Source organism: Neovison vison, chromosome 5 (assembly GCF_020171115.1).
Source record: "Neovison vison isolate M4711 chromosome 5, ASM_NN_V1, whole genome shotgun sequence".
Lineage (NCBI taxonomy): Eukaryota > Metazoa > Chordata > Mammalia > Carnivora > Mustelidae > Neogale > Neogale vison.
Genome location: NC_058095.1, coordinates 163685408 through 163706722, shown reverse-complemented (window position 1 = coordinate 163706722; position 21315 = coordinate 163685408). Strand labels below are relative to the sequence as shown.

The 21315-nt window shown below is 40.9% G+C and overlaps 1 protein-coding gene across 1 annotated transcript in view; it reads right to left on the bottom strand.

Annotated features, from left to right (window-relative positions):
- The window catches only part of MYO16 (myosin XVI), a 432663-nt gene that overhangs the window by 163354 nt on the left and 247994 nt on the right, over positions 1-21315 (bottom strand). Inside the window, exons 20-21 of the mRNA XM_044250091.1 lie at positions 17821-17893; positions 3197-3349 (exon numbers count right to left, since the gene is read on the bottom strand). Of these exons, the coding sequence (XP_044106026.1) occupies positions 3197-3349; positions 17821-17893 (226 nt within the window). The remainder of the gene's footprint in view (positions 1-3196; positions 3350-17820; positions 17894-21315) is intronic.

Below are 21315 nucleotides of genomic sequence, written 5' to 3'. Positions count from 1 at the left end.
CGCGCCAGGTGAATAACATTGACCCACTGCTGTTTATCTTTTCTTCCCTAGAAAAGTTCTTCTGTGGACATGTCAAATCCACCTTTAAAAAGCAGCTAATTTATTTTATTTATTTACCTCATTCTGTCATATAGCTGAATTCTTTGCATCAACCCAGTGTGCTTTTGGAAGTGTGAATACCATGAAATAATTCTTCTCAGGGAGTGAAGAGACATATTAACCCCTCTATCGACTCAGTTTGCATTTTGACCCGAGGTCACCAAACCCACCCCCACAGGCCTTTCATCTTATTCATTTGGCCAGTAGAAAGTTGTCTCTTTGTGGCTAAAATACTTCAGTTGTTTTAGGCCTTTCAGGGTTTCCTGCTCATGGTAAAGAAAATGCAAAGACTAGATACAGTTGTCTCAGGGCTGTAAATGTTGAGTTCCTTCCAATGCCACCCATAGAGAAGAAAGGTTGAAAATGGCGGCCAGGGGAAGGACTTATGCCTGGTGGGGGCTCACGTACCAGGGGGAGCCCTTTGGGAGACATTTGGCATCTGAAAAAGTATCTCTGGAATGAGCAGACAGCCTCCCTGGGAAGGAAGAAGAAGATGGGTGGATAAAGGGAGAAGGAGCATGAGGAAGGAACTGGGTAGACCTGTAAGAATCAAATTCACTCAGTAGAAGCAAGTTGACCCACCTCAGCAAATGACCTCAGTCCCTAACACCTCCAGAGACTTGTGTTACCATCACAGAAATGTTTCTGATAGGGGAATGTGGAGAAGGAAGTCCACTGGATGGTACATTCTCAGATAACAAAGGGCCCTATAAAGAGCCAGATGTAAAAAACCAAAGCGTAGGTACCCATAATGGATGGAGAGAGGCCCTAAAAGAAAATTCAGTGAGGAGCTGGAAGAGGGCTGGTCTTGCCTGGGAAGTGTTGAAAGAACAGATTCTTCATTTCAGTGTGTAGCAACCTATTTGCTGAAGAGTAAGCTGTTGATACATAAGATCAGCAGTTGCTCCTTTACCCGTGCCTTTGAGCATCAGGCCATGGCACTCCTCCAGATACTGTTACACTAACTCCCCTCCTCACACACACACACACACACACACACACACACACGGGCACACACAGCATGTGGTGGAAGGGTGAATGGGCTGGTTAAGGACATTGCAAATGCATCCATGTTTTGGGGGCTGACAGACCTCTGTAGGGGCTCAGATTTAGAGCTTTAATGGGTGTTTCAGTAACTCAAAGTCAAGGCCCTAAGTAGTATAAAGGAACGGATCACTTCCAAAATAGCCAACCTGTTCTACTCCAAAAGCAAGATGATGTTTTCCAAGGATAAGGTGGTCAGAAACCAACAAGGTATTTTTTTAAAAACACTGTAATTTGTATTGTCTCCAAAAGTTTTTAAATTTGTATGTATTAGGTTTTCTGGATGTTTGATATAAAAACACAGAAGAATGGTAGTAATGAAACTTAAAGACTTGGAAACTTGCTGACATGTCTGAAGAAGAAAATAGAACATGGAGAAGTCATAAAAAATGGCGTACAATTCCTTCAGAAGTGAGGGTTTAGGAGAGACTGTTCTACAAAATGTATGTCACCTTGACAGCAGAAAGCAGTGAGGACCAACAGGGTAAAAAAGTGCACTAGACACATGGAGAGTCAGGTAAGAATCTAGATCCACACCCTCCCTTCATGGACATAAGACTAATACATATTTGTTGAAATATGAATTAATGGCTTAAGCAAAAATCACAGATGTTTGTGAGCAGTAGGGGATTATGGGTACTAGGAAGGAAACGGTATGCTTCCTTTGTATTATAGGGTATGCCTGTCTGATATACAGACTTGCAGATTTGTAGGTAAATACTCAAGCTGCACCCTATACTTGGTACATCTTTTCATTTTTATAGGTATCAAAGAGAAGCAGCAGTGAGAAACACCCACTCTCATTTCCAAATCATTCTGATGAGCGTCCTCCTATTGAGATAATCATGGGTGAAATCTCAAGGATGGCCATGGAAGAGAGAGAAAGAACATCATGGCCATCGAAGAGATAGAAAGAATGTCATGGCCATCAAAAACAGAGAAAGAACTTCATGGCCATCAAAGACGTAGAACATCAAGACCATCAAAGACATAGAAAGATCATCATGGCCATTGAATACATAGAGCATCACAGCCATCGAAGACATAAAAAGAACATCATTTGGCTGGCCAGTGGTTAGCAGTCAAGAATACAGCAGCCAGCGAGAATGAGGGCAGCAGATTTCTGAGGTTTCCCATACACAGTTCACTACACACTGCTATTGGTTTGAAGACATTTTCAAACCTTGTATAAAGAAGTTATATACCCTGTGTGTCATGATGAGGGATGGCTTTCTAGAGGAAGATGGTTTCTTCTGTCATTAAAATAAAGAAGGTTGACAAGTTTGTAAGAAGAACAAGAATATTTCACATACTTGGTAAAGGTATAAAGTAAATTTACAAATCTACATTTATAGAAATAAAGGGTGGAAAATTACAGCCTATGTTCTCCAGTGGCTAAAAGGCATCAGTTTTAAACAATGTTCAAGTGTTTTAGAGATAGTATCAATATATGTATATGTCTTCCTACATTAGTACAGAGGGATTGCTATTTGTGTGGCAGATTTTTGTTTTTTATGATAGAGATATGAGGCAAAGTTTTTTGCATTTTAAGGTAGAAATTTAAAAAAAGGTAAGGATTGACACTGGCAGAGGTCCTAAGATTGTACATACACAAACATATTTTTCTGCCAATGTTTTTCCATATTTCAATTTACAAGCTTCAGAGATAAATTAAAAAGATCTTGTTGAATTTGTTCTATGAGCTTGTTAGTCTTAGTATTGTTTTATAAAATATTAATTTTGTACACTGAGCATTTGTAACTGTGCTGAAGGGGGAGTTTTATTGACATAACCAATGTTGAATATTTTTATAACAAAATGATCTGATATTTCTAGTCCCTTCCAACGAATTGATGATTCTTCAAATGCCCCTGCAGGAAAAGGGTAATTTGTGCTCCCAAATTGATTCTGAAAAAAAATAAATTTCTGAAAAAATTAATACAGTGAAGTCTCAGATATAAAGCCATCTCACAATGAAGGGCCCTTGAAAGAAAATTCTTTGTCTCCAGTATATTTAAATCCTGTAAAGTATCTAATTATATTATATGAATACCTGGAAAAAAAAATCCAAAACTCCAGTCTGGTTCCCAGGAGAATAAGCTGTTTCCATGGTAACTCCCTCTTGTACACATTCTGTTTGCTCGTGTAGAAAAAGCACTTCATTGATGTAGTGGTGCATCTTCTCATTGGTCATGTTGACACAAAGCTATGCGGGGGAGAAAGAAAAACAATTCACAAGGTAATTATGGCCATGCAGATCCACTCGTTCTATGACCATTTCAGATGGGCGACATATTGACTCAAGAATGTTCCACACCAATTAGTCTATTGAGATAAAGCACTACAGTATTGCTTGAGAAGTCAAAGAGAAGAGTTTCACTTGATATTGTTGACTTCTTTTGGTCTGATTATTCAACTTAAAGTGAGTATGTTAAAAACAAGAAGTATAATTACAACATTAACTCACAAAGTTGGTGTTTAAAATAAAGTTGAGTAAAAAACATTTCCAAAAGGAAATTATATCTAGGCTTTGTCAACAACTAAGGATAAAGGGTGGGTTTACCATGAAAGCCCAGGGACAAAAGAAACATGTACTGCCACCTCACTTGTGTTATATATCCATGATGACAAGAAAATGTGGGTTTCTTTCAGAAAGAATAACTGATTTACTCATTCTGTTGTAGAAATTTTTTTATCAGAAAATTTTTTATAATCCTCCAACTGTCGACTTTTTCCTTCCCATCCAGAAACAAATATGTTATTTCTTAATCTTAAAAATTATCTTTAAATACTAAAAATCAATAAAACACCCCAAATTTAACAAAAATGAAGTCTTACTTCCCCTGTAGGCTACCCTCTTGCTTTGTTGCTCTTTTTTCCAACAAGAAAACCTCAAAGGAGTTGTCTTTCCCTATCATCTCAAATTATTCTCCTCTCCACTGTTGAAGCCACTCCAATAAACTTTTGCCCCCTCCCCAGTGTCCCCACAAGAATCACTTTGGTGGGAGTCACCAATGACATATGCATTCCTAAACCTAGTGTTCACCTCTTGGTGTTCATGTTCCTTGACCTCCCTGCACAATCTCATGGTGATTCCTCCGGTTTCCTGGAAAGCTGCCTCCACTGTCTTCCAGGACACCATGTGCTTGTGGCCTCCTGCCTCACAGGCCTCTCCACCTACACCCACGTCCTTCATGAGCTCATTTTGTCTCCCAGACCATGTGTAAGCGAGCCACTATATTACACCAAGTAAAATCCATGGTGAAACCTCCAAAGGTGAAAACCGACAAATCGCTTAGAACTATTTAGAATTCAGTAACTTACTGAAAATAAAGATGAATCATTTATATAAATCAAAATAATGGATAAAAAGCTTTTCAAAGAAAACCATATCACACCTGCAATGGAAACAATATCTAGGATTATGTGTAATATGAAAGTGTTATAGTTAGACAATGAAAATGCCAAAGATTTTGTAAATCACGTGGACTGAAATAGTCACTGGAGAAAAGAGGGACCACCCTAGGTTTCTCTTCTGCACATATCCAAATTCTTCTCCATGTCTGGTGTCCTTAAAACACCTGTTAAGGGGTGCCTGGGTGGCTCAGTGGGTTAAGCCGCTGCCTTCGGCTCAGGTCATGATCTCAGGGTCCTGGGATCGAGTCCTGCATCGGGCTCTTTGCTCAGCGGGAGCCTGCTTCCCTTCCTCCCTCTCTACCTGCCTCTCTGCTTACTTGTGATCTCTCTCTGTCAAATGAATAAATAAAATCTTAAAAAAAAACCAAAACACCTGTTAAGTGGGAGCTCTTCCTAGATATTCCTGTCCTTCTACTGGGAGCTCGTGGTTTCTCTCTTGAACATATAAGAGCACCCCTTATGTTCCAGCTTCCAATCAGCAGGCCAAGCCACTTTTGTAAATGACCAACACCAAGAATGCCTCAGTTCTCCTTAGAGATGCCGCTGCCGGCACATTAAGGGTGGGGCTGTTCATGATTGAAGAACAACGTGTACAATGAAAGAAAGAGCCATTTTCTCATAGATTCAGCTATGTGGGGGGATGGGAGTTGATGGGATTCTACAGAAATGAAGTCTCAGAGGGAAAGGTTTCAGGGAAGAAAGATACTTATCAGTGCAGGGCACTGGCCAGCACACAGAGGTTGTCCTGAGACCGATGGTGTAATGTCAGGTTCCATTCTTTACTTCTCACCAGGACCAGAGTTGTGTGAGTAGACACATCCCAAATGTCTTCAGAAAAGATGACATAGTGACAGGACTGTGGGCATGTGGCTACCTTGATCAAAGCAAGACTGAAGAGCTGAAAAGGTGGAGGCTCAGATGACCCGATCTAGTCAAGTTATTTCAAGGATGAATGTACATAGATATTTTGTTATTAATGTAATAGATGGAGAATAATTGATAGAGAAGTATGCCAAATGACATGCTTAAATAATAACTATATTCAAAATAAGATCTGAATACCCTATCTGGACAAAGAAATACAAAAGCAATTCTTATTAGCTCCAGATCAGAAAATGATGGTCTGGGACTCCTGCCCTATCTCCCATAGTTGGTTTTGTATTTCTGACTTCACAGTTAAAAAAAAAAAAAATTTTGTAAATCTGGTGATAAAACAAATGTCTTAAGACTGAAAAAGCCTTCCTATTGCATTCTATTGCAAAATAAGATCTAAGTTAACACTAAAATAAGAACTCTGCCACATTGCTGCTGCCTTGGAAATTAACTTTAAAACCTAAAGAATTAGAGACAATTCATTTAAACTTAGAATCATTTCTTCACCTCATCTCCTTCCTCCTGCTACACCAGCCACAGTCGCTGGGATTTCTTGAGTTTTCTTTCTTCTATCCAATTCGGCCAGCAGTTGTTAGAACGTCTCCTCTTTGCCTCTTGACAACCAGAATTCACGAGATAGAGGCAAAGTTGGAAGTTCTGTATATTTAAACTAAAAGTTTCTTAGACAATCCCTCACTTTCACTCATGTATTCTCTGAATATAAAAATATTACGACCTCCGTCACTTCAGGTCACTGTCACTTCAGGTGACAATACATTTGTAGGACATTTAACTTGCTTTTAAATGTAGGACATTTAACTTGCCTGCTGGTTGTTATGGCAAAAACAACCTGAATATGGACACAGACTGGTTAGGTCGGCACATGACAGCCGGCAAACAAAGAGATGGAACTCACTATTTAAATATCATACAAAAAGCTATTTCCTTTCTCACAACTGTTACAGCCTAGCTTCACATTCATCCGCTTGCTTTGTTCTGTCAAAACTAAGTGAGACTGGCTGACCAAGATCCCTGCTTTTCTTACTCTCCAGGGTATAAATTTCTGGAAGTGATTCTGGAAAGACAAACCCTTTCCCCAAAACAGTGTCGACTCTGTTCATAGGAGCAGCCCCACCAGGAAGGTAACGCATTTACTTGTTGCTCTCATTTCATCATAAACAACAAACAGAAATGTCTGAAAATTGTTGTTGGGGAAGAAAAATGGAAATATTAAAAGTTATTTCACTTTGTTTTAAAAAATCATATTTTGAGATGGTCCCCCAAGCTACCCAGTTGTTACACCCCTTTAATCCCTAAGTAATTTTGTTACCAAAGATGAATTAATGTTACAAAAGACTGTTAAAATTTGGAGTGAAATATTTACGGTAAATGAACAGAAAATGAATGACTCCATTATGGAATGAAACTGCTGGAAAATACTCTCTTTAATTATATGATACACACAACTGTCTTTTTTCAAAAATTTTGGTGTTAAAAATACATTAAATCATTTAAGAAAACATAAATACGTTCTATACGTTAGCCGTCCGAGCTTCCATGGAAGAAGTGGTTTTAAAGTGGTTATGGAGAGTGCACCTAAATGGAATGTATTTTAGGAAATGGATTGTGCAGGAGATAAAGGTGAGAGCCATGAAAAATAAGGAGATGCCTGATACTCTGTAACGTCTGATACGTTACTGTCGGTTACTATGTTACAGTCTAATGAAGCATTCCAAAATGAGAATATCCGTGGCTGATTCTCTAGTGTACAAGAAATACCCGAATCACAGGACATAGATCTCTCCCCTCAGTTTGAGAGTCTCTCATTGAAGGTACTTAGATGTGGATGTTCCAAACGCACTGAACAGAATTGTCTCACCATTTCACATTCACGATAGATGGCAGGTCTGTTGTTGCAAAAATTACTTTCCATGACAACCTGCCCGCTTCCTCTTGCCCTTGAGCATCTCATAGCTGAGAATCTCCCTATCCCCGTGGTTGGTCTGACCAACTTGGGCTTTTTTATAATACAGACAGACAATTCAATTGTTACTGTTTAATATTTTATTGAACTGAGCCTTGGCTTCGCTGAACGGATCCACTGTTTCAGGGGAAATGGAGGCACCAAGTGGGAATGTGGTCAAAGCCACAGCAAAATTAGAAAGAGCTGGAGGGGGTCAGAGTACATCCCCCCCCCCCTTTTTCCTCTAGGAAGGCCTAAAGTAATCTGCCAAACTTTGGCTAACAGGAAATGGATCTGGCCTGTGCTTCTGGATACAATTCGATTTCTTACTCTCCTGGTCAAGATGATTTGTAAAACATCCGGCTTCTCTACTAAGCCTTGACATTTTATGCTGCAACACTGGATGGCATTTTGTGACATCGGGTGATCAGAACCTTGTGTTGTACATCATGTTCTTTGTATTTGGAGGGGGAAAAAAAAGAAGTCATTTATTAAAATCCCATAGGGAAAATTCCAGCTTGATGGGTAAAACTGAGTAGGCTGGGAGTAGTTTTTGACTTGCAGCCTTTGTTACACTGGTGCTGTCTGAGACCGAAATGTGTTTGTGTTTCTAACAGAGAAGACCAATGCTGGGTGGGAAAGGAAATCACTGGGAGCATATACAGTTCAAAGTAGAACGGTTTCCAAATTCATGTTGAAGTAACGTGTACATTACAATTTTCTATGAAAACAGTTTGCCTTTCCCTATTCTATATTGTTTACAGCACCCACTGTTTGACCAAAAGTCAAATCTACAAAGGGCACTGCAGCATGAACTTTGAAACTGCCAGTAAATGTGGCTAATACGAAAACATCAGGGTATGTCAGATGTCTAGCTGAAAATGGGGGGAAAAAAATGGATCCCATCAACAAAACGATGGCCCCATTCATGGCCAGAACCTACTTATTCCTGATACGGCTTCACTGGTGTGTTGCAGATGCATATGTGAGTGTATATTAAATGCAATGAGAAAAAGATACAGGGAGACATGTTTCCAGGCAAATTAGTTTACATATCTAGAAGCATCGATCTGCGTTGAAAACTGAGAATATGATTGTCTTCACTGCAAAGCAACCATTTTTACATTTTGACATTGTCCATCAGAATCCTAACCGGGTGGCACTGAATCTCTGGGGATTCCTCCGAGCGGCCTGGATGCAAGAGAAGGTGAGGATTCACAGATGAAAATGAGACAGTACTAAGTATTGCTTAATTAGCACGCACCCTTCTCTGATGCAAATACATGCTTCGTACATTAAGTGCTGTTGCTAACTGGTTTAATAATAAAAATGATGCACCCCTTGGAAACCCTCTTTAGTAACAGAACGTTATTGCTTATCCAGATGGTCTATCATTTGTATTAATGACAAACTTAATTTCTTGAGTAAATTTTCACCAACTGTTCTCCCTTTATTTTTATTACTCAGTGAAATATCTCTGAAACAAAAATATAATAGAGCATGACATTTACATCACAGAATTAAAGTAGGAGGTTAATGAAAGCTGGCTCCAGGTGAAGACAGAACCCCAGGCGTTAGACGGCGATTGCCTCAGAGCTCTTACAGGATGCTGATGTCTCAGCCTGACCCCAAACCAATCAAGCCAGAGTGAGGCCCAGACACTGATACAGTTTAAAAGCTTTCCAAGTGATTTTAATATGTAGACATGGTGAGCACACCAAAGCATAGCACAGAGCATACACAATCCATTAAGTGATTTGTTTCCCAATGAATACCGATACGTATATATAATGCACTAATGGAATATTGTTAGATTGTGCAGGAATGATGTCAGATTTCAGACAGTCTGTATTTTCTGCGTGTGTTTAGCAGAACACTAATTCAATGAGATCTCAGTTGATACTGCCTAAAAAAAATGAATAAACAAACAAACAAACAAAAAACCCACACTGAATCAGAAACCCACTGGAGAAACACTGAAGTGAACTAAGTTAATGGGCTTCTCTGCAGGACTTCTCAGGGTCTTTCCTGTGCTGAGAATCCTGTGAATCTCCACCTTACTTTTTCAAAGCCTGCCTCGGGGCTCGCCAGATTGCTCTATGTTCTTTCCCCAACAAATCAATCATTCCCAATTTTGACACATTATCTATAAAACAGCAGGTGCAGGGGCTGGTGAGGGAATGGCACCTCTCTGATTTGTTTCAGCTTTTAAATCCTCTAATTTATTTTGCCTTCTTTGAATGTCCTGTTATGGCAGAGGCCTTTCTTCTCCCTGTCCTTGTTTGGGGAGGCCTATTTACTTTCTCTCGGCACCATCTGTCTCGACCTGATAGAGGGGCTATAGTTCCTCTGCCGACACTCCGATGTCATGTACAAGTAGAGGCTTAGGGCACCACGTAGACCCTGCGCCGGGCCTCTTCCCCGCCCCGGGAGCCTCAGTCAGCAGGAAGCCACCGAGCGCCCACCCACGTCAGCCCCCCTGCTGCTGCTTTGGTGTTTTCTCCGGATTCGTTTGGTTTTCACCCTTTCTCGTCTCCCTGCCCTTCCCCTTCTCTTTGGTGGATTTTTTTCCTAAACAAACCGCACGTCCTTGCAAACTTCTTCCAAACATCCTCTGGGTTCCCTTCGAAATTTCCAAATCAAACCCGCAGAACAGGTTTTAAGCAAATATAGTTCTATCACAGGCATAACAACATTGTTTCTATTCAGGGGCACCTGGGTGGGTCCTTCAGCGAAGCAGCGGGCTCTAGGTTTCAGGTCAGGAGCTCAGGGGTGTGGGATCGTCCCCCAGTTGGGCCCCGCAAGGAGTCTCAGATTGTTTCCCTCCCTCTGCTCATCCCCCTGCTAACACCTGCAATAAATAAATCAATCTTTAAAAAAGAATTGTTTTTATTCAGGCAAAAAACACTTTCTCAACATTTCCTTACTGACTGTCTTATTTAGAGCAACACAGGCTCATTAAATAAATCCAACATTCCAATGGGTCTGATTCATGCTTGCGTTCTCCTCTAATAAGGAGTAATCACTACTCTGGGATTTAAGAGATTGACTGAAGGGATCAGCCAACAAGAAACCCCACTGGCTAAGTTGATTGCCATATTCTGTATAATAAGCTACTAATATCACAAATGAAAAGGAAAGTATTTTTAGCTATTTTGCATGATACATTGTCCATAACATGTCCTCCCATTTATAGAGAAGCCATGCCCAGGTGCTGGAAACATAACTTCTGGTCAAAATTCTTGTATTTTAAAGCTTCGGAAACTGTACTTTTCAACAGAAAATAAGTGTGTGTGTGTGTGTGTGTGTGTGTGTGGTCAGCTTAATCAATATGCCTTCTCTTCTCACATTCACTTGTTAATGTAGGCCTAAAACCAATAATTAATATATAATTTCTACTGAAATATCTGTTCTTTGTAAAATAGTTGTCATTACCCGGGATTAGATGCGAAGCTAAGAGGACTGAATAGCTAGGCTCTTCAGGATGATGCTCTCGAGGTGGCCAAGAGAGGGACAAAGCAAGCATGCGGAGGGCTGGCCTTGGGGCCCGGCAGACGTGCATCCATGTTCCCTGGTTGGCCGGCCGAGCCTTCCCCAGAGGGTTGCCGTGGGAGTCAGAGATCGTCCAGAAAACGCATCTGGGCCATAGTGGGGGCTCGAGCGCTTATAACCATTATTGATTATTAGCAGAAAACTACATGAATTCTATTTCTGGCCAGCACATTTGAGCTTTCGACCTGTGCAGTCACTAATGTAAGTGGAGGCTTTTCCTAAGTTAGTCATCACTAGAAGAATTCAATGCATTCCTGTCAGAAGTGACCCGAAGTATATTTTGGGATCCATTCTTTCTTCTTTTGATGTCCTGTAACATTTCCTTTTAATCATTCAGCTGTTCTGTAATAAAGGTAAACCTGCTTTCTCTAATTTTATTTATACTTAGTAAAAAGATTTGCTGAAAAACTCCACAATGGGGAAAAAATGATGTCAAATAAAATTTATTAAGTTATTTATTTCTACATTTAATAGAATAAATAATGTTGTGTCCTGAGAGAAATACAAACAAATACCACCATGGGCAGACAGCAGTTTGGAAAATGTATAGTAACAATCCACATTTACGTCTAGTTTCAAAGCACCTGCAGAACTGGAGAGAGGCCACGTATCATCCTGAATTCAGAACCTCGTGCTAGGTCCTCCTGTGCCTTACTTAACTTATCTGGGCCTTGCTTTCCTTAACACCAAAATGGTGACTTTTTTTTTTAAAATTATACAGTTTGGAGGGGAAAATGTCATTAAATGTACAGTTAAAATTGCTTTACCCTGCCTCATTTTAAAAAATTTCCTCAAAATTAGCTTTTCAAAAACTGTTACCCAAAGACTTTTTTTTTACTTTTATCTTATATTTATGTATATATATGTATGTATGTATTTTTTAATAGGATCTACAGCCAATGGGAGGCTTGAACTCATGACCTTGAGATCAAGTTCCACGCTGTACTAACTGAGCCTGCCGGGCACCGTACCCGAGAAGACTTCCAGGCATACTGTATTGTGGAATTAGAACCCAATATTATTGCAAGTACATTAAAATAGCAGCTCATTATTTAATTACTGCTTCTCTATAGCACATGAGTACCCCACTGATTGGGTGGTAAACAGATCCATACTGAAACCTATTTTTTTTTTTTTTTTAAGTAGGCTCCAAGCCTGGTGTGGAGCCCAATGAGGGGCTTGAACTCATGACCTGAGGGCAACAGTTGGACGCTTAACCCACAGAGCCACCCAGGTGCCCCGGATAAATACTGAAACCCAATAGTCGTCAGAACATTAATTATGATGAAAACAGCAGGGGTCATGCCAGCCTTGGAGCTAAAATGGCAACATTTTCCTCTTGAAGGCTTCCCCACCCTTCTCCCAAGGTGTCTGCTAGAATTGGTCCTCCTTCCATTTGCATCCTACAGACCACACCCCAAGGCCTATGCATTTCTTAGTGTCTGGAATGGGGGCCTGGAACTTTATACATATGCAAATTATGTTTGTTGAATGAATGCACCATAGACTGACCTGATGCAAATGAGCCAGAAAAGCACGTCCTTCCAGTACTGCTAATAAGACTCTGTCCCAGAGCAGAGACTGTAGCCCTCCATTTTCCCGTCTGTAAAATGGGCTATTCTACATGAAGGGTGATGATTGATCTGTGTATCGTTTCCAGGATAGCAATTCCACAACTAAGAGTTTTATGTTTTTTTGTTTTGAGGTTGAGGTTGCCAAAATCTATGACCTCATTTCATAAAATTTGAGACGTCAAGGTATCTGGCTTTTTCAGTGTTCAAACACTTAGCTCAAGCCTCACTGAATTACTGTTCATCTCCACTTCCCAGTAAATCTCACTTTTTAGAAAAGAGTTTGTAAGCAGGGAGACGTCTCAAATCCTTGACAGCCCTGCCAAAATCAGCTTAGGATGAAGCGTAGTTTGAAGATAGATCATATATCACAAGTTTATCTTCTGCAACAGAAGCTTTAAGTTTGAACAAATGTAGTCTCTCTATTCTTACAGAAGGTTGTTGATATGCAGTTTTACTAAACTCTGAGCTCCAAGCATTTCATTATACATAGCTGCATTTTATGTGTGCGGTGGGAAATTTAGGAAAATTACTGAATGTTAAATCATTAGTTTCCATGACTTTATCCTTTGTGTTTTTGGTCAAGATGTATAGTATGTAGGGCTTTGCAACCCATTGGTTAGGTGTGGAAGTATTCCAGCATTTATTCAGATAGTATTTATGTAATCTCAAAATATTCTCCATTTACTTAAAATTGTATATTAAGGGCAGTTTTAAGCATATTCCACAGTGAACAATGTAATGAGCCCTCACCTGCCGTCAACAAACCTCAAGAATTATCAGCTCATGGCCAATTCTGCTTTACTCACCTTCCTGTTGCCCTCAACACTGGACTCAGCTGAAGTAATTCTCAGGTGCGCATTGAAATATTGGCAAGTGTTTTAACACAGTTCTCTAAGATATGAGGATACTTAGATATGAAGGGTACTTAGATATGAGGATACTTAGATACTAAGATATGAAGATACTTAGAAAACACATCCACAGTACCTTTGACTCCATAATTTCTATCAACAATAATTCCTTCACTTCATCAAATATCTAGATTTTTACCTTACATTGGTTCACTCGTAGATTTTGTACTTCAACAATTAAGGATCTACACAAAGTCCATATATTTAACTGACTTCTCGATCTCTTAGAGTCTTTGAATCTATAGGCTACCCACCTTCTTGTACGTTTCTGCCCTTGCGTTTGCAGAGATAGGTCATTTGTCCTGAATGGTTTCCCATGCGCTGGGATTTGCAGAGAGCATCCTCATGGTTTCTTGCATCGTGTTCCTCTGTCCTCTGTCCTCAGTCCCTATTATGTAGTAGTTAGCTCAAGAAACTTCACTATATTCAGGTTTTCTCTCTTCCTTCCCTCCCTCTCTACCCTTCTTTCTTCCTTGGCAAGAACACTTCACAAGCATCCTGTGAATGTCTCTGTTAGCCACGTTAGCAGTCACTGATACTCCCGCCTGGACTCTGTCCTTATCAAGAGCAGCAGGATGGAGCAGCCCTAAGTCTGCCCTCCATTCTTCAGTTGTTTGTTGAGGGACCATCCCAAGCGACCCATGTGGTGGCTTAGGGAAGACGGGCAACTGCGCACACTGAGCCCTTCTGTCTAAGCGTGTGACTTGTGGGAGCCCTCTGCACAGTCCCTCACCGAGGCTATCTACTTCGTTTTGACCAAGTCAGTCTGTCTTCACTCCCGTCATGCCTCTGACATGCTATTTTTAAACACTAGAGGAGTTACTGGTTTTGTGCGCTCAGGCCACATCCAGCTTCCCTCTCAAGTCCCCTTGTTATCCGATGTCTCATTCACTCTTCTCGCTTTTCCAAATACACCATCGCATCTGGAGCGAGACATATGTTTACCCCTCTCTCCCATTTCCTGGTGCCTCAGATCGCTCTCTCCTTTGAGGCATCATTGGTGCTGGGATGTGTAAGGGATACCCTGTCTCGTTCACTATCTTTCCGCTTCCTGAGCAGTACAAACTTGGAATTCGCCACCTGCTTGATGCCTGAGGCTCAGCTGGAGAGCTTCTCCCTGGATGCATTAGGAGATATTTTTACAGAGCTAGAGACAAACTCTACGTGGTGAAGGAAACAGGGTTCATACAATGCAGGTACTACGTAACAGAGAGTGAGCTGGTAATAATGTAAGTATTTAAGTAATGAGGGTGGTAGAGTCACAGCCTTCCATATTGCACTTTGGGACTCCAGTGACTTAGGATGACCACCCCCCACCCCGAACCATTCAACTATATATATAGTTTAGTAAAACTATATATATATTTATGTAGTTATATATTATATATTTTACTCTAAATATGGTCTTTATTATAATATGTAAAATAGAGAAATTTTTAAATTTCTCTATTTATTAAATTATAATATGTAAAACAGAGAAACAAATCATTAGAAGTCAATGAAAACAGGATTAGCATTTCTCTTAGCTGAAATTAATTCTCCTCTAAAGATCCACAGAGTCCCATCTAATCTTTTTTTTTTTAAAGATTTTATTTATTTATTTGACAGAGAGAAATCACAAGTAGATGGAGAGGCCGGCAGAGAGAGAGAGAGGGAAGCAGGATCCCTGCCAAGCAGAGGACCCTGAGATCATGACCTGAGCCGAAGGCAACAGCTTAACCCACTGAGCCACCCAGGCGCCCCCATCTAATCTTTTTAGAGCTACCTGCAGACACTGAGGTTGAAGAAGCTGAGGTTTTGAAGTCCTTCTTCATATCTCTTCCCACTGTCCCTGTTCTAAACATTTGTCAGGCTTCCCATGCAAGAACAATTGAAATACATATGTTTATTCCTGAGCAAGGAAATCACTAGGAGATTCCCTATGAAGACGTTTTCTTACGAACTCATTCTCATGCTTTCAATTGAAACTGTATTTGTTAAGCTTTTATTGTATACAAAATGCTATACCAGACACAACCGAACACTGCAGGAGTTACTGTTCAGCAAAGAGCTGCAGATGGGTCAAAAAGCTCAAAACAGAATAAAATAAATACTTATGAAGGCACGGATATTCTCCAGGGTTTGACCCAGAACACAGGATTGATTTGTTAAACATTTTGCTGAAAGTTTGCAGTGGAATATAAAATGAAGACGTTCACATCCTATGAGCAAGTCAAGAATCTAGGATGCCACATTCATACCAAACCTCTGTGTAAGTTCACATGCAAATCTAGAAATTTGCTAAACCCACTGTAAGCTCAGATTGGGACTCATCACAGAGAAAATAATTTCATTCTTCTAAATGGCTCCTAGTTACCATTGTATACAACAGCCAAACCAACCTAAGAAAAAGGTACAGGTTTTTTTTTTTTTTACAATATCTTTTTTTTTATCATTTAAACCTAAGAATTGATCTTGAGATTTTACTCAGAAGCATCTAAAACTACCTTTTGGTATTTAATAGAGACTCATTCTTTAGATCTGAAAACATTCCTTGTTCTGTGAAATTCTCAGCCTGGGAGAGTATATATTATATATAATACATATTATATATAACTATATACATTATGTATGTGTATTACATGCTATATTATGTATAGTATATATTATTTGTGAGAGTATATAAATATATATTCTAAAATACATAATTCAAATATTTAGCCAAAAGAAAGAAGGAAGGCTATAGGTGATTATAGTAAAAGAAGTAGGTTTTAATAAGGAAATAACAGACAGGTTTTGTCCATCCCAATCATCAGCTCAGGCTGTACAGATCAGGGAGTGGGGTGTGGAGCAGGTGTTGGGAGCCTGGCTTTGGAGAGGCTGAGCCAGGCCCCCACCGCACCGGCGGTTTCTACACGTCGCTTGCCAGGAGATGGACAAACCATGGAGTCTCATTAGGGACAGGAGAGCCTGTATGTTTCTATGCAAACATGTCAGAGATCAATACTGCTGGCCAGACGACCTTCAAGTTCTCGTGGGAGAGCTGCATCTCGGTCAAGGCTGGCAGACCCACATCTCTTGGTACCATTTCACCAGTCGGGCCTCCAACCACCCTCTGCCTCTGTTCCCCACCAGTTTCCTCAGAGTAGGTGATGAATAAATAAAGCGCCTGCTCCCACGCACCCACGGATACAGAAATCTGAAAGGAGCAGAACTCTGTGGTCCTCCTCGTCTGATTTCATAGCAGACTTCTCAAAAGTTCTGTAAAGAACATGATTCATGATGACTCACCCTGGATTAGGTGAGTCAACATGATTTAGGATTTACTCACAAGATGCTGCACCACTTTTAAGTAAAAAAAAAAAAAAAAAGCTGAGTTTTAGAAGGTTTTCAAGTGTCCTCATTTATAACAGCAGCAGTGGTTCACCACTATTTCTCACACGTGGATGGGAGCTAAGTGACACCGGAACCCTTAGGACAGACATCTGGTTAAATCCCACAGCGCTGCAGCCCTCTCAGGATCCCAAACTTTACAGACTAGGAAGCCCAGGATCGTTCGGGATGTTTGTTCTGGACCGAGACAGCCCTGCTCGTGAAAGTCACAGGACTGAGGTCTCCAGCTCGCATCTGCTGTCATTCACCACCACGCTATCTCCCTTAAAAAACCAAAGCCGAACAAGTGATATTATATTATAAAGAGTGCTCCCTAACCAGGGCACAGTTGGGGCTGTTCCCATGCTGTAACACAGCCTGGTTTTCTCTCCCCCCACCCCACCTCTGCACAGGCTCGCCTCTCCTTCTCTGCCGGCTGGGGCAAGTTCTATTTCTACTCTGTTCTTCAACACTTAATTTTTAGATATACTTACTTCGATTAAATGATTCATACATTACTATGGAGATCCTTAAAAAAAGAACTAGCATTTTTCAGAGTGCCCTAAACTGTAAATGGATTAAAAATAATCAGTGCCTCTTGAATCTATTTTTACAAGTTTCCGATAATCACATGTAGGGATGCCACATAGAAACGATCCCACAGATAACGGTCTTTAGCATAATGCAGTGTTTCCATTCTGATTTTTGGCCAATGTTCCGAGGACCTTTGCCCTGATTGCACACAGTGATGCCTTCTGTCTCTCTGACCTCGTTGAAACAAGTGCTTCGGTTTTATTTTGTCTTTTTAATGATTATGCCCATTGTTTATAGATGTCATAATAAGGATGAATATATCCAGGAACCAGGGATAAATATTTTAAAACAGGATAGCAAAATACTTAATTTAATTCTGCATTTGCAAGTAATTATGCAAATAATCTTTATTGAATTAAAGAGTTGACTTATCAGTTGAAAAATAAACACATTTACGTTTATAATAAAGTTTCCAAAAAAAAAAAAAAACCAACACACTCACTTGTTCAAATTCATTCTTTTGAAATTCCTCAAAACCGAAGATGTCCAGTATTCCAATATCCAAAATCTGTGGGCTGAAAGGAAGCAAAAAATCCGTGAGTAAGTGTACTTCGACCTGCAAAAATTATGCTACGACCTTCCTAAGGAAATTCTTGCAAATACAGGAGAAAGAAGAACACGGTACTTGGCTGTCAACTTGCAAGCAAGCAACGGGAGTACCTCGTGATACTCCTGCTTTCCGCGTAAACGATCTCTCCTGCCCTGTACTGCCCTCTTGGGAGGTCTGGCCAGACGAGGACCCTCAGGGCAAGTGAGGAAAGGGGGTGGAAAACCAGCCTAGATTCTGCAGGGAATGGGGGCAGCACGCACAGGAGAGGGCATGAGGGGGCTTCTTACAAAGAAAGCCCCAGATGATTCTGGAATGCCCGTCCCCGGGAAGGCACACACCCAGCCCTCTCCCATGGTGGCTCTAGAGCCCCAGCGGGACCTGACTGCTGTCCTGATTTCTGCAGGTGGGGCTGATGGCCCGCTGTCACTGCGGATTGCTTCCGTACCACCAGTCTGGGTGACACGGACACTTCCGCGGTTTGATCCCCACTCGGTTTGGTCCGAGCTGCGCAATTGACAACAAACTCTCTCTTTTTGTACCTGTACTGGGCATTCCCTCGCAGTGCAAAACCATAATATTTTAGGGCATGTACTAAGTCACTTAAATAACTAGCTTCTTTTTTTTTTTTTTTAAAGGTAACCATTCTATGATATCCTGTTTCTAAGATTACTGCTTGTAGATGGTACACATACGGGCTTCCTTAGCAGGAAGGAGAGCATTTTAGAAGTCCTTCTTATCAATGCACACGGCAAGGAACACAAAGCAGCGGAGGCATCGAAGTAATTGATTTAATTTTCTAGACAAAAGAATAGTGAGTTTTGTCCCTCCCCCTGTGTGCCCACATGAACCCGACATGGATCCCAGAGATAAAATGTTGGCACAAGAAACTATTAAAATGTACAAGAAAACAAATGTGGTCATTTTCTCCTGGTTTCAGGTCTGAGAAGAATCAAAAGAAAATGTTGCAAAGTCTGATGATACAACACCAATTCTTTGCAGGACTAAGTTGTATAAATAAAACTAAACACTATTAAAGGTGAGTATTATTTAAAAGTGTTTTCACATTCATTTTCATAGATTTTTTTTCCCCAATCTATTGGCCCACGTGTGCCTCCTTCCTCCGTGGTGACCTCAGAAGGTGCCCAAGGTAGTGCCGTCACTCAGTGGTGAGGGGGCTGAGGTGTTTAGCGTGTGTGTGTGTGTGTGTGTGTGTGTGTATGCGCGTGCACATATTTTCCACGTAGTGAGCTGCACTATTTCCCTTGTAGGAGCTCGGTGACAAAGCTTGTCGGGTTTTGGAGCTGCACAGTCTCCAGGGTAGGAATCCCAGAGTAGGAATCCTGGTTCACACAATGCTTAGGTGGACAACTTTGGGCAAGTTACTTTCATTTTCTGTGCTGCAGTTTCCTCGTCTATAAAGCGAGACAGCAAGTGGTATTTGTCCCCTTGGCTGGCTGCTGCATTAGAAGAGATGCACACACAGGGCTAGGACAATCGCTGGTAGACAGTTGCTTCTCTTTATCCTAAGGATTTTTACTTAATTACTTATTTCAGAGAAGGGGGGGCAGGGGTAGAGAATCTCCAGCGCACTTGCCACTGAACACAGAGCCCGACGGGGGGCTTGAGCCCACAACCCTGAGATCCGGAGCTGAGCCGAAAGGAAGAGTCAGACACTTGAACAACGGAGCCCCCAGGTGCCCCTGCAAGTTGCTTGGGAAGATTATAAATGCCAACCTGATTACAGTTACTAAAGAAATAAAATTTTTAAAATGAGGATGAGAAAGATATTCCTATGCCCTTTGGTTGGGAGTTTAAACTGGAAGCGTCTGGGCGTGCCTGGCTGGCTCAGTCAGTAACGCATATGACTCTTCCTCTCTTCCTCTCGGTCATGCGTTCGAGCCCCATGCTGGGGGCGGGGGGTAGAGTTTAACTAACTAACTAACTAAATAATAAAATCGGAGTCTTAAAAAATAATTTGGTTAAGCAACATAACGCTTTGAAAAATTCCTATCATTTGAACGAGTATTTCCATATCCAGGAATCTATACTAAACGATGATGAGAAATGCCATTAAAGACTTACAAAGAAGGATGTTCATCCTTATCTTAATTCTAATAACAACAACAGGAAGAAACAGCCGATGCCCGCACCAAAGACATGGTTAATTAAATCGCATGCATCCTGTAGTGGGTTAGTTTAGTGAATCAAGTTAATAGACTGCAACACATAAGTTCTATATAAAGAATAACCCCAATTATATATTCAGAAGACTTCAAAAGGAGTATAGTCAGTCCAAGAAAAGGAAATAGAAATGCTTTTGCTTACTTCTTTTTACTGGTCTGCTTTTTCTAAGGTTTCTGTATTTTTATTACCGGTAAGTATTTAACTGATGTTGATAAAACAACTATGAAGGCATGGGAAATATTCTTGAGCAACCAAAGCCAAAAAACAAAGCTGGAAACAACATTTATGCCATTTGTATACTTATGGTTACATAGTATAATTGTACCCATGTTAAAAAATAAATTCATAGCACAGAAAAATCATAGCACATGATGGCAGGAGAGGTCTTGAATGTTAGATCTAGAGGTGATTTCTTAATTTTAAAATGTTCTATCCTGGGTATTACTCTTTACCATTAACATTTATTTAAAAATATATATACAAGGGAACACCTTCTGGGCATTTTCTGAGTTGGTGGGAAAAGGGACAGCAATGACCTCAGGCCAAAGAGAGGACAGCAAGAAGGGCAGAGAAGGGCCTCTGGTTTTCCAGGAGCTGGCAGAGCAGCAGGGACCGTGGGGGGAGAGCAGGGCTGTGGCAGGAGAGCCACATGGTGATGGGGCATATGGATGTTTCCTGTCAACTTCTACCAGAACCTCCCACTCTGACCTTGACTCCTTGCCTGATCCCGCCCTGGCCTGGGCAACACTGGCCCCATATGTTCGGCACATCACATGGCAGGAAGTTAGGAAAAAGGCCAAGAGCAAAGGGGACACGATGTCACACTACCCGGTCCTTCCCTTTCTCATGAGGATGGTGACTTTCCGAGTCACAGGCAGGCGAAGGACGCTGGACTGCCCAGACCTGTTTGGGCGAGCAGCACATGTCAAGCTTCTGGTTCAGACTGGAGCACGTTCATGATTAACGGGCAATTCAGGAGAGCATAAATGGTGGAGGGGTCACTCTTTTTTAGTGATTTTTCCCCATATTTCCCAGACGGTGGATTCCAAACTACACATGGTTACAAAATAAAAACATTATTAAAGAAGAAGGGGGGGAAGAAAGGAAAAAACCAATGTCGGGGAAAAACAAATGCATTGTAAGGATTAATTTTGCAACTATCAGCAGATAGTTTTTTTTTAAATAATTTTTTTTCAACAATCT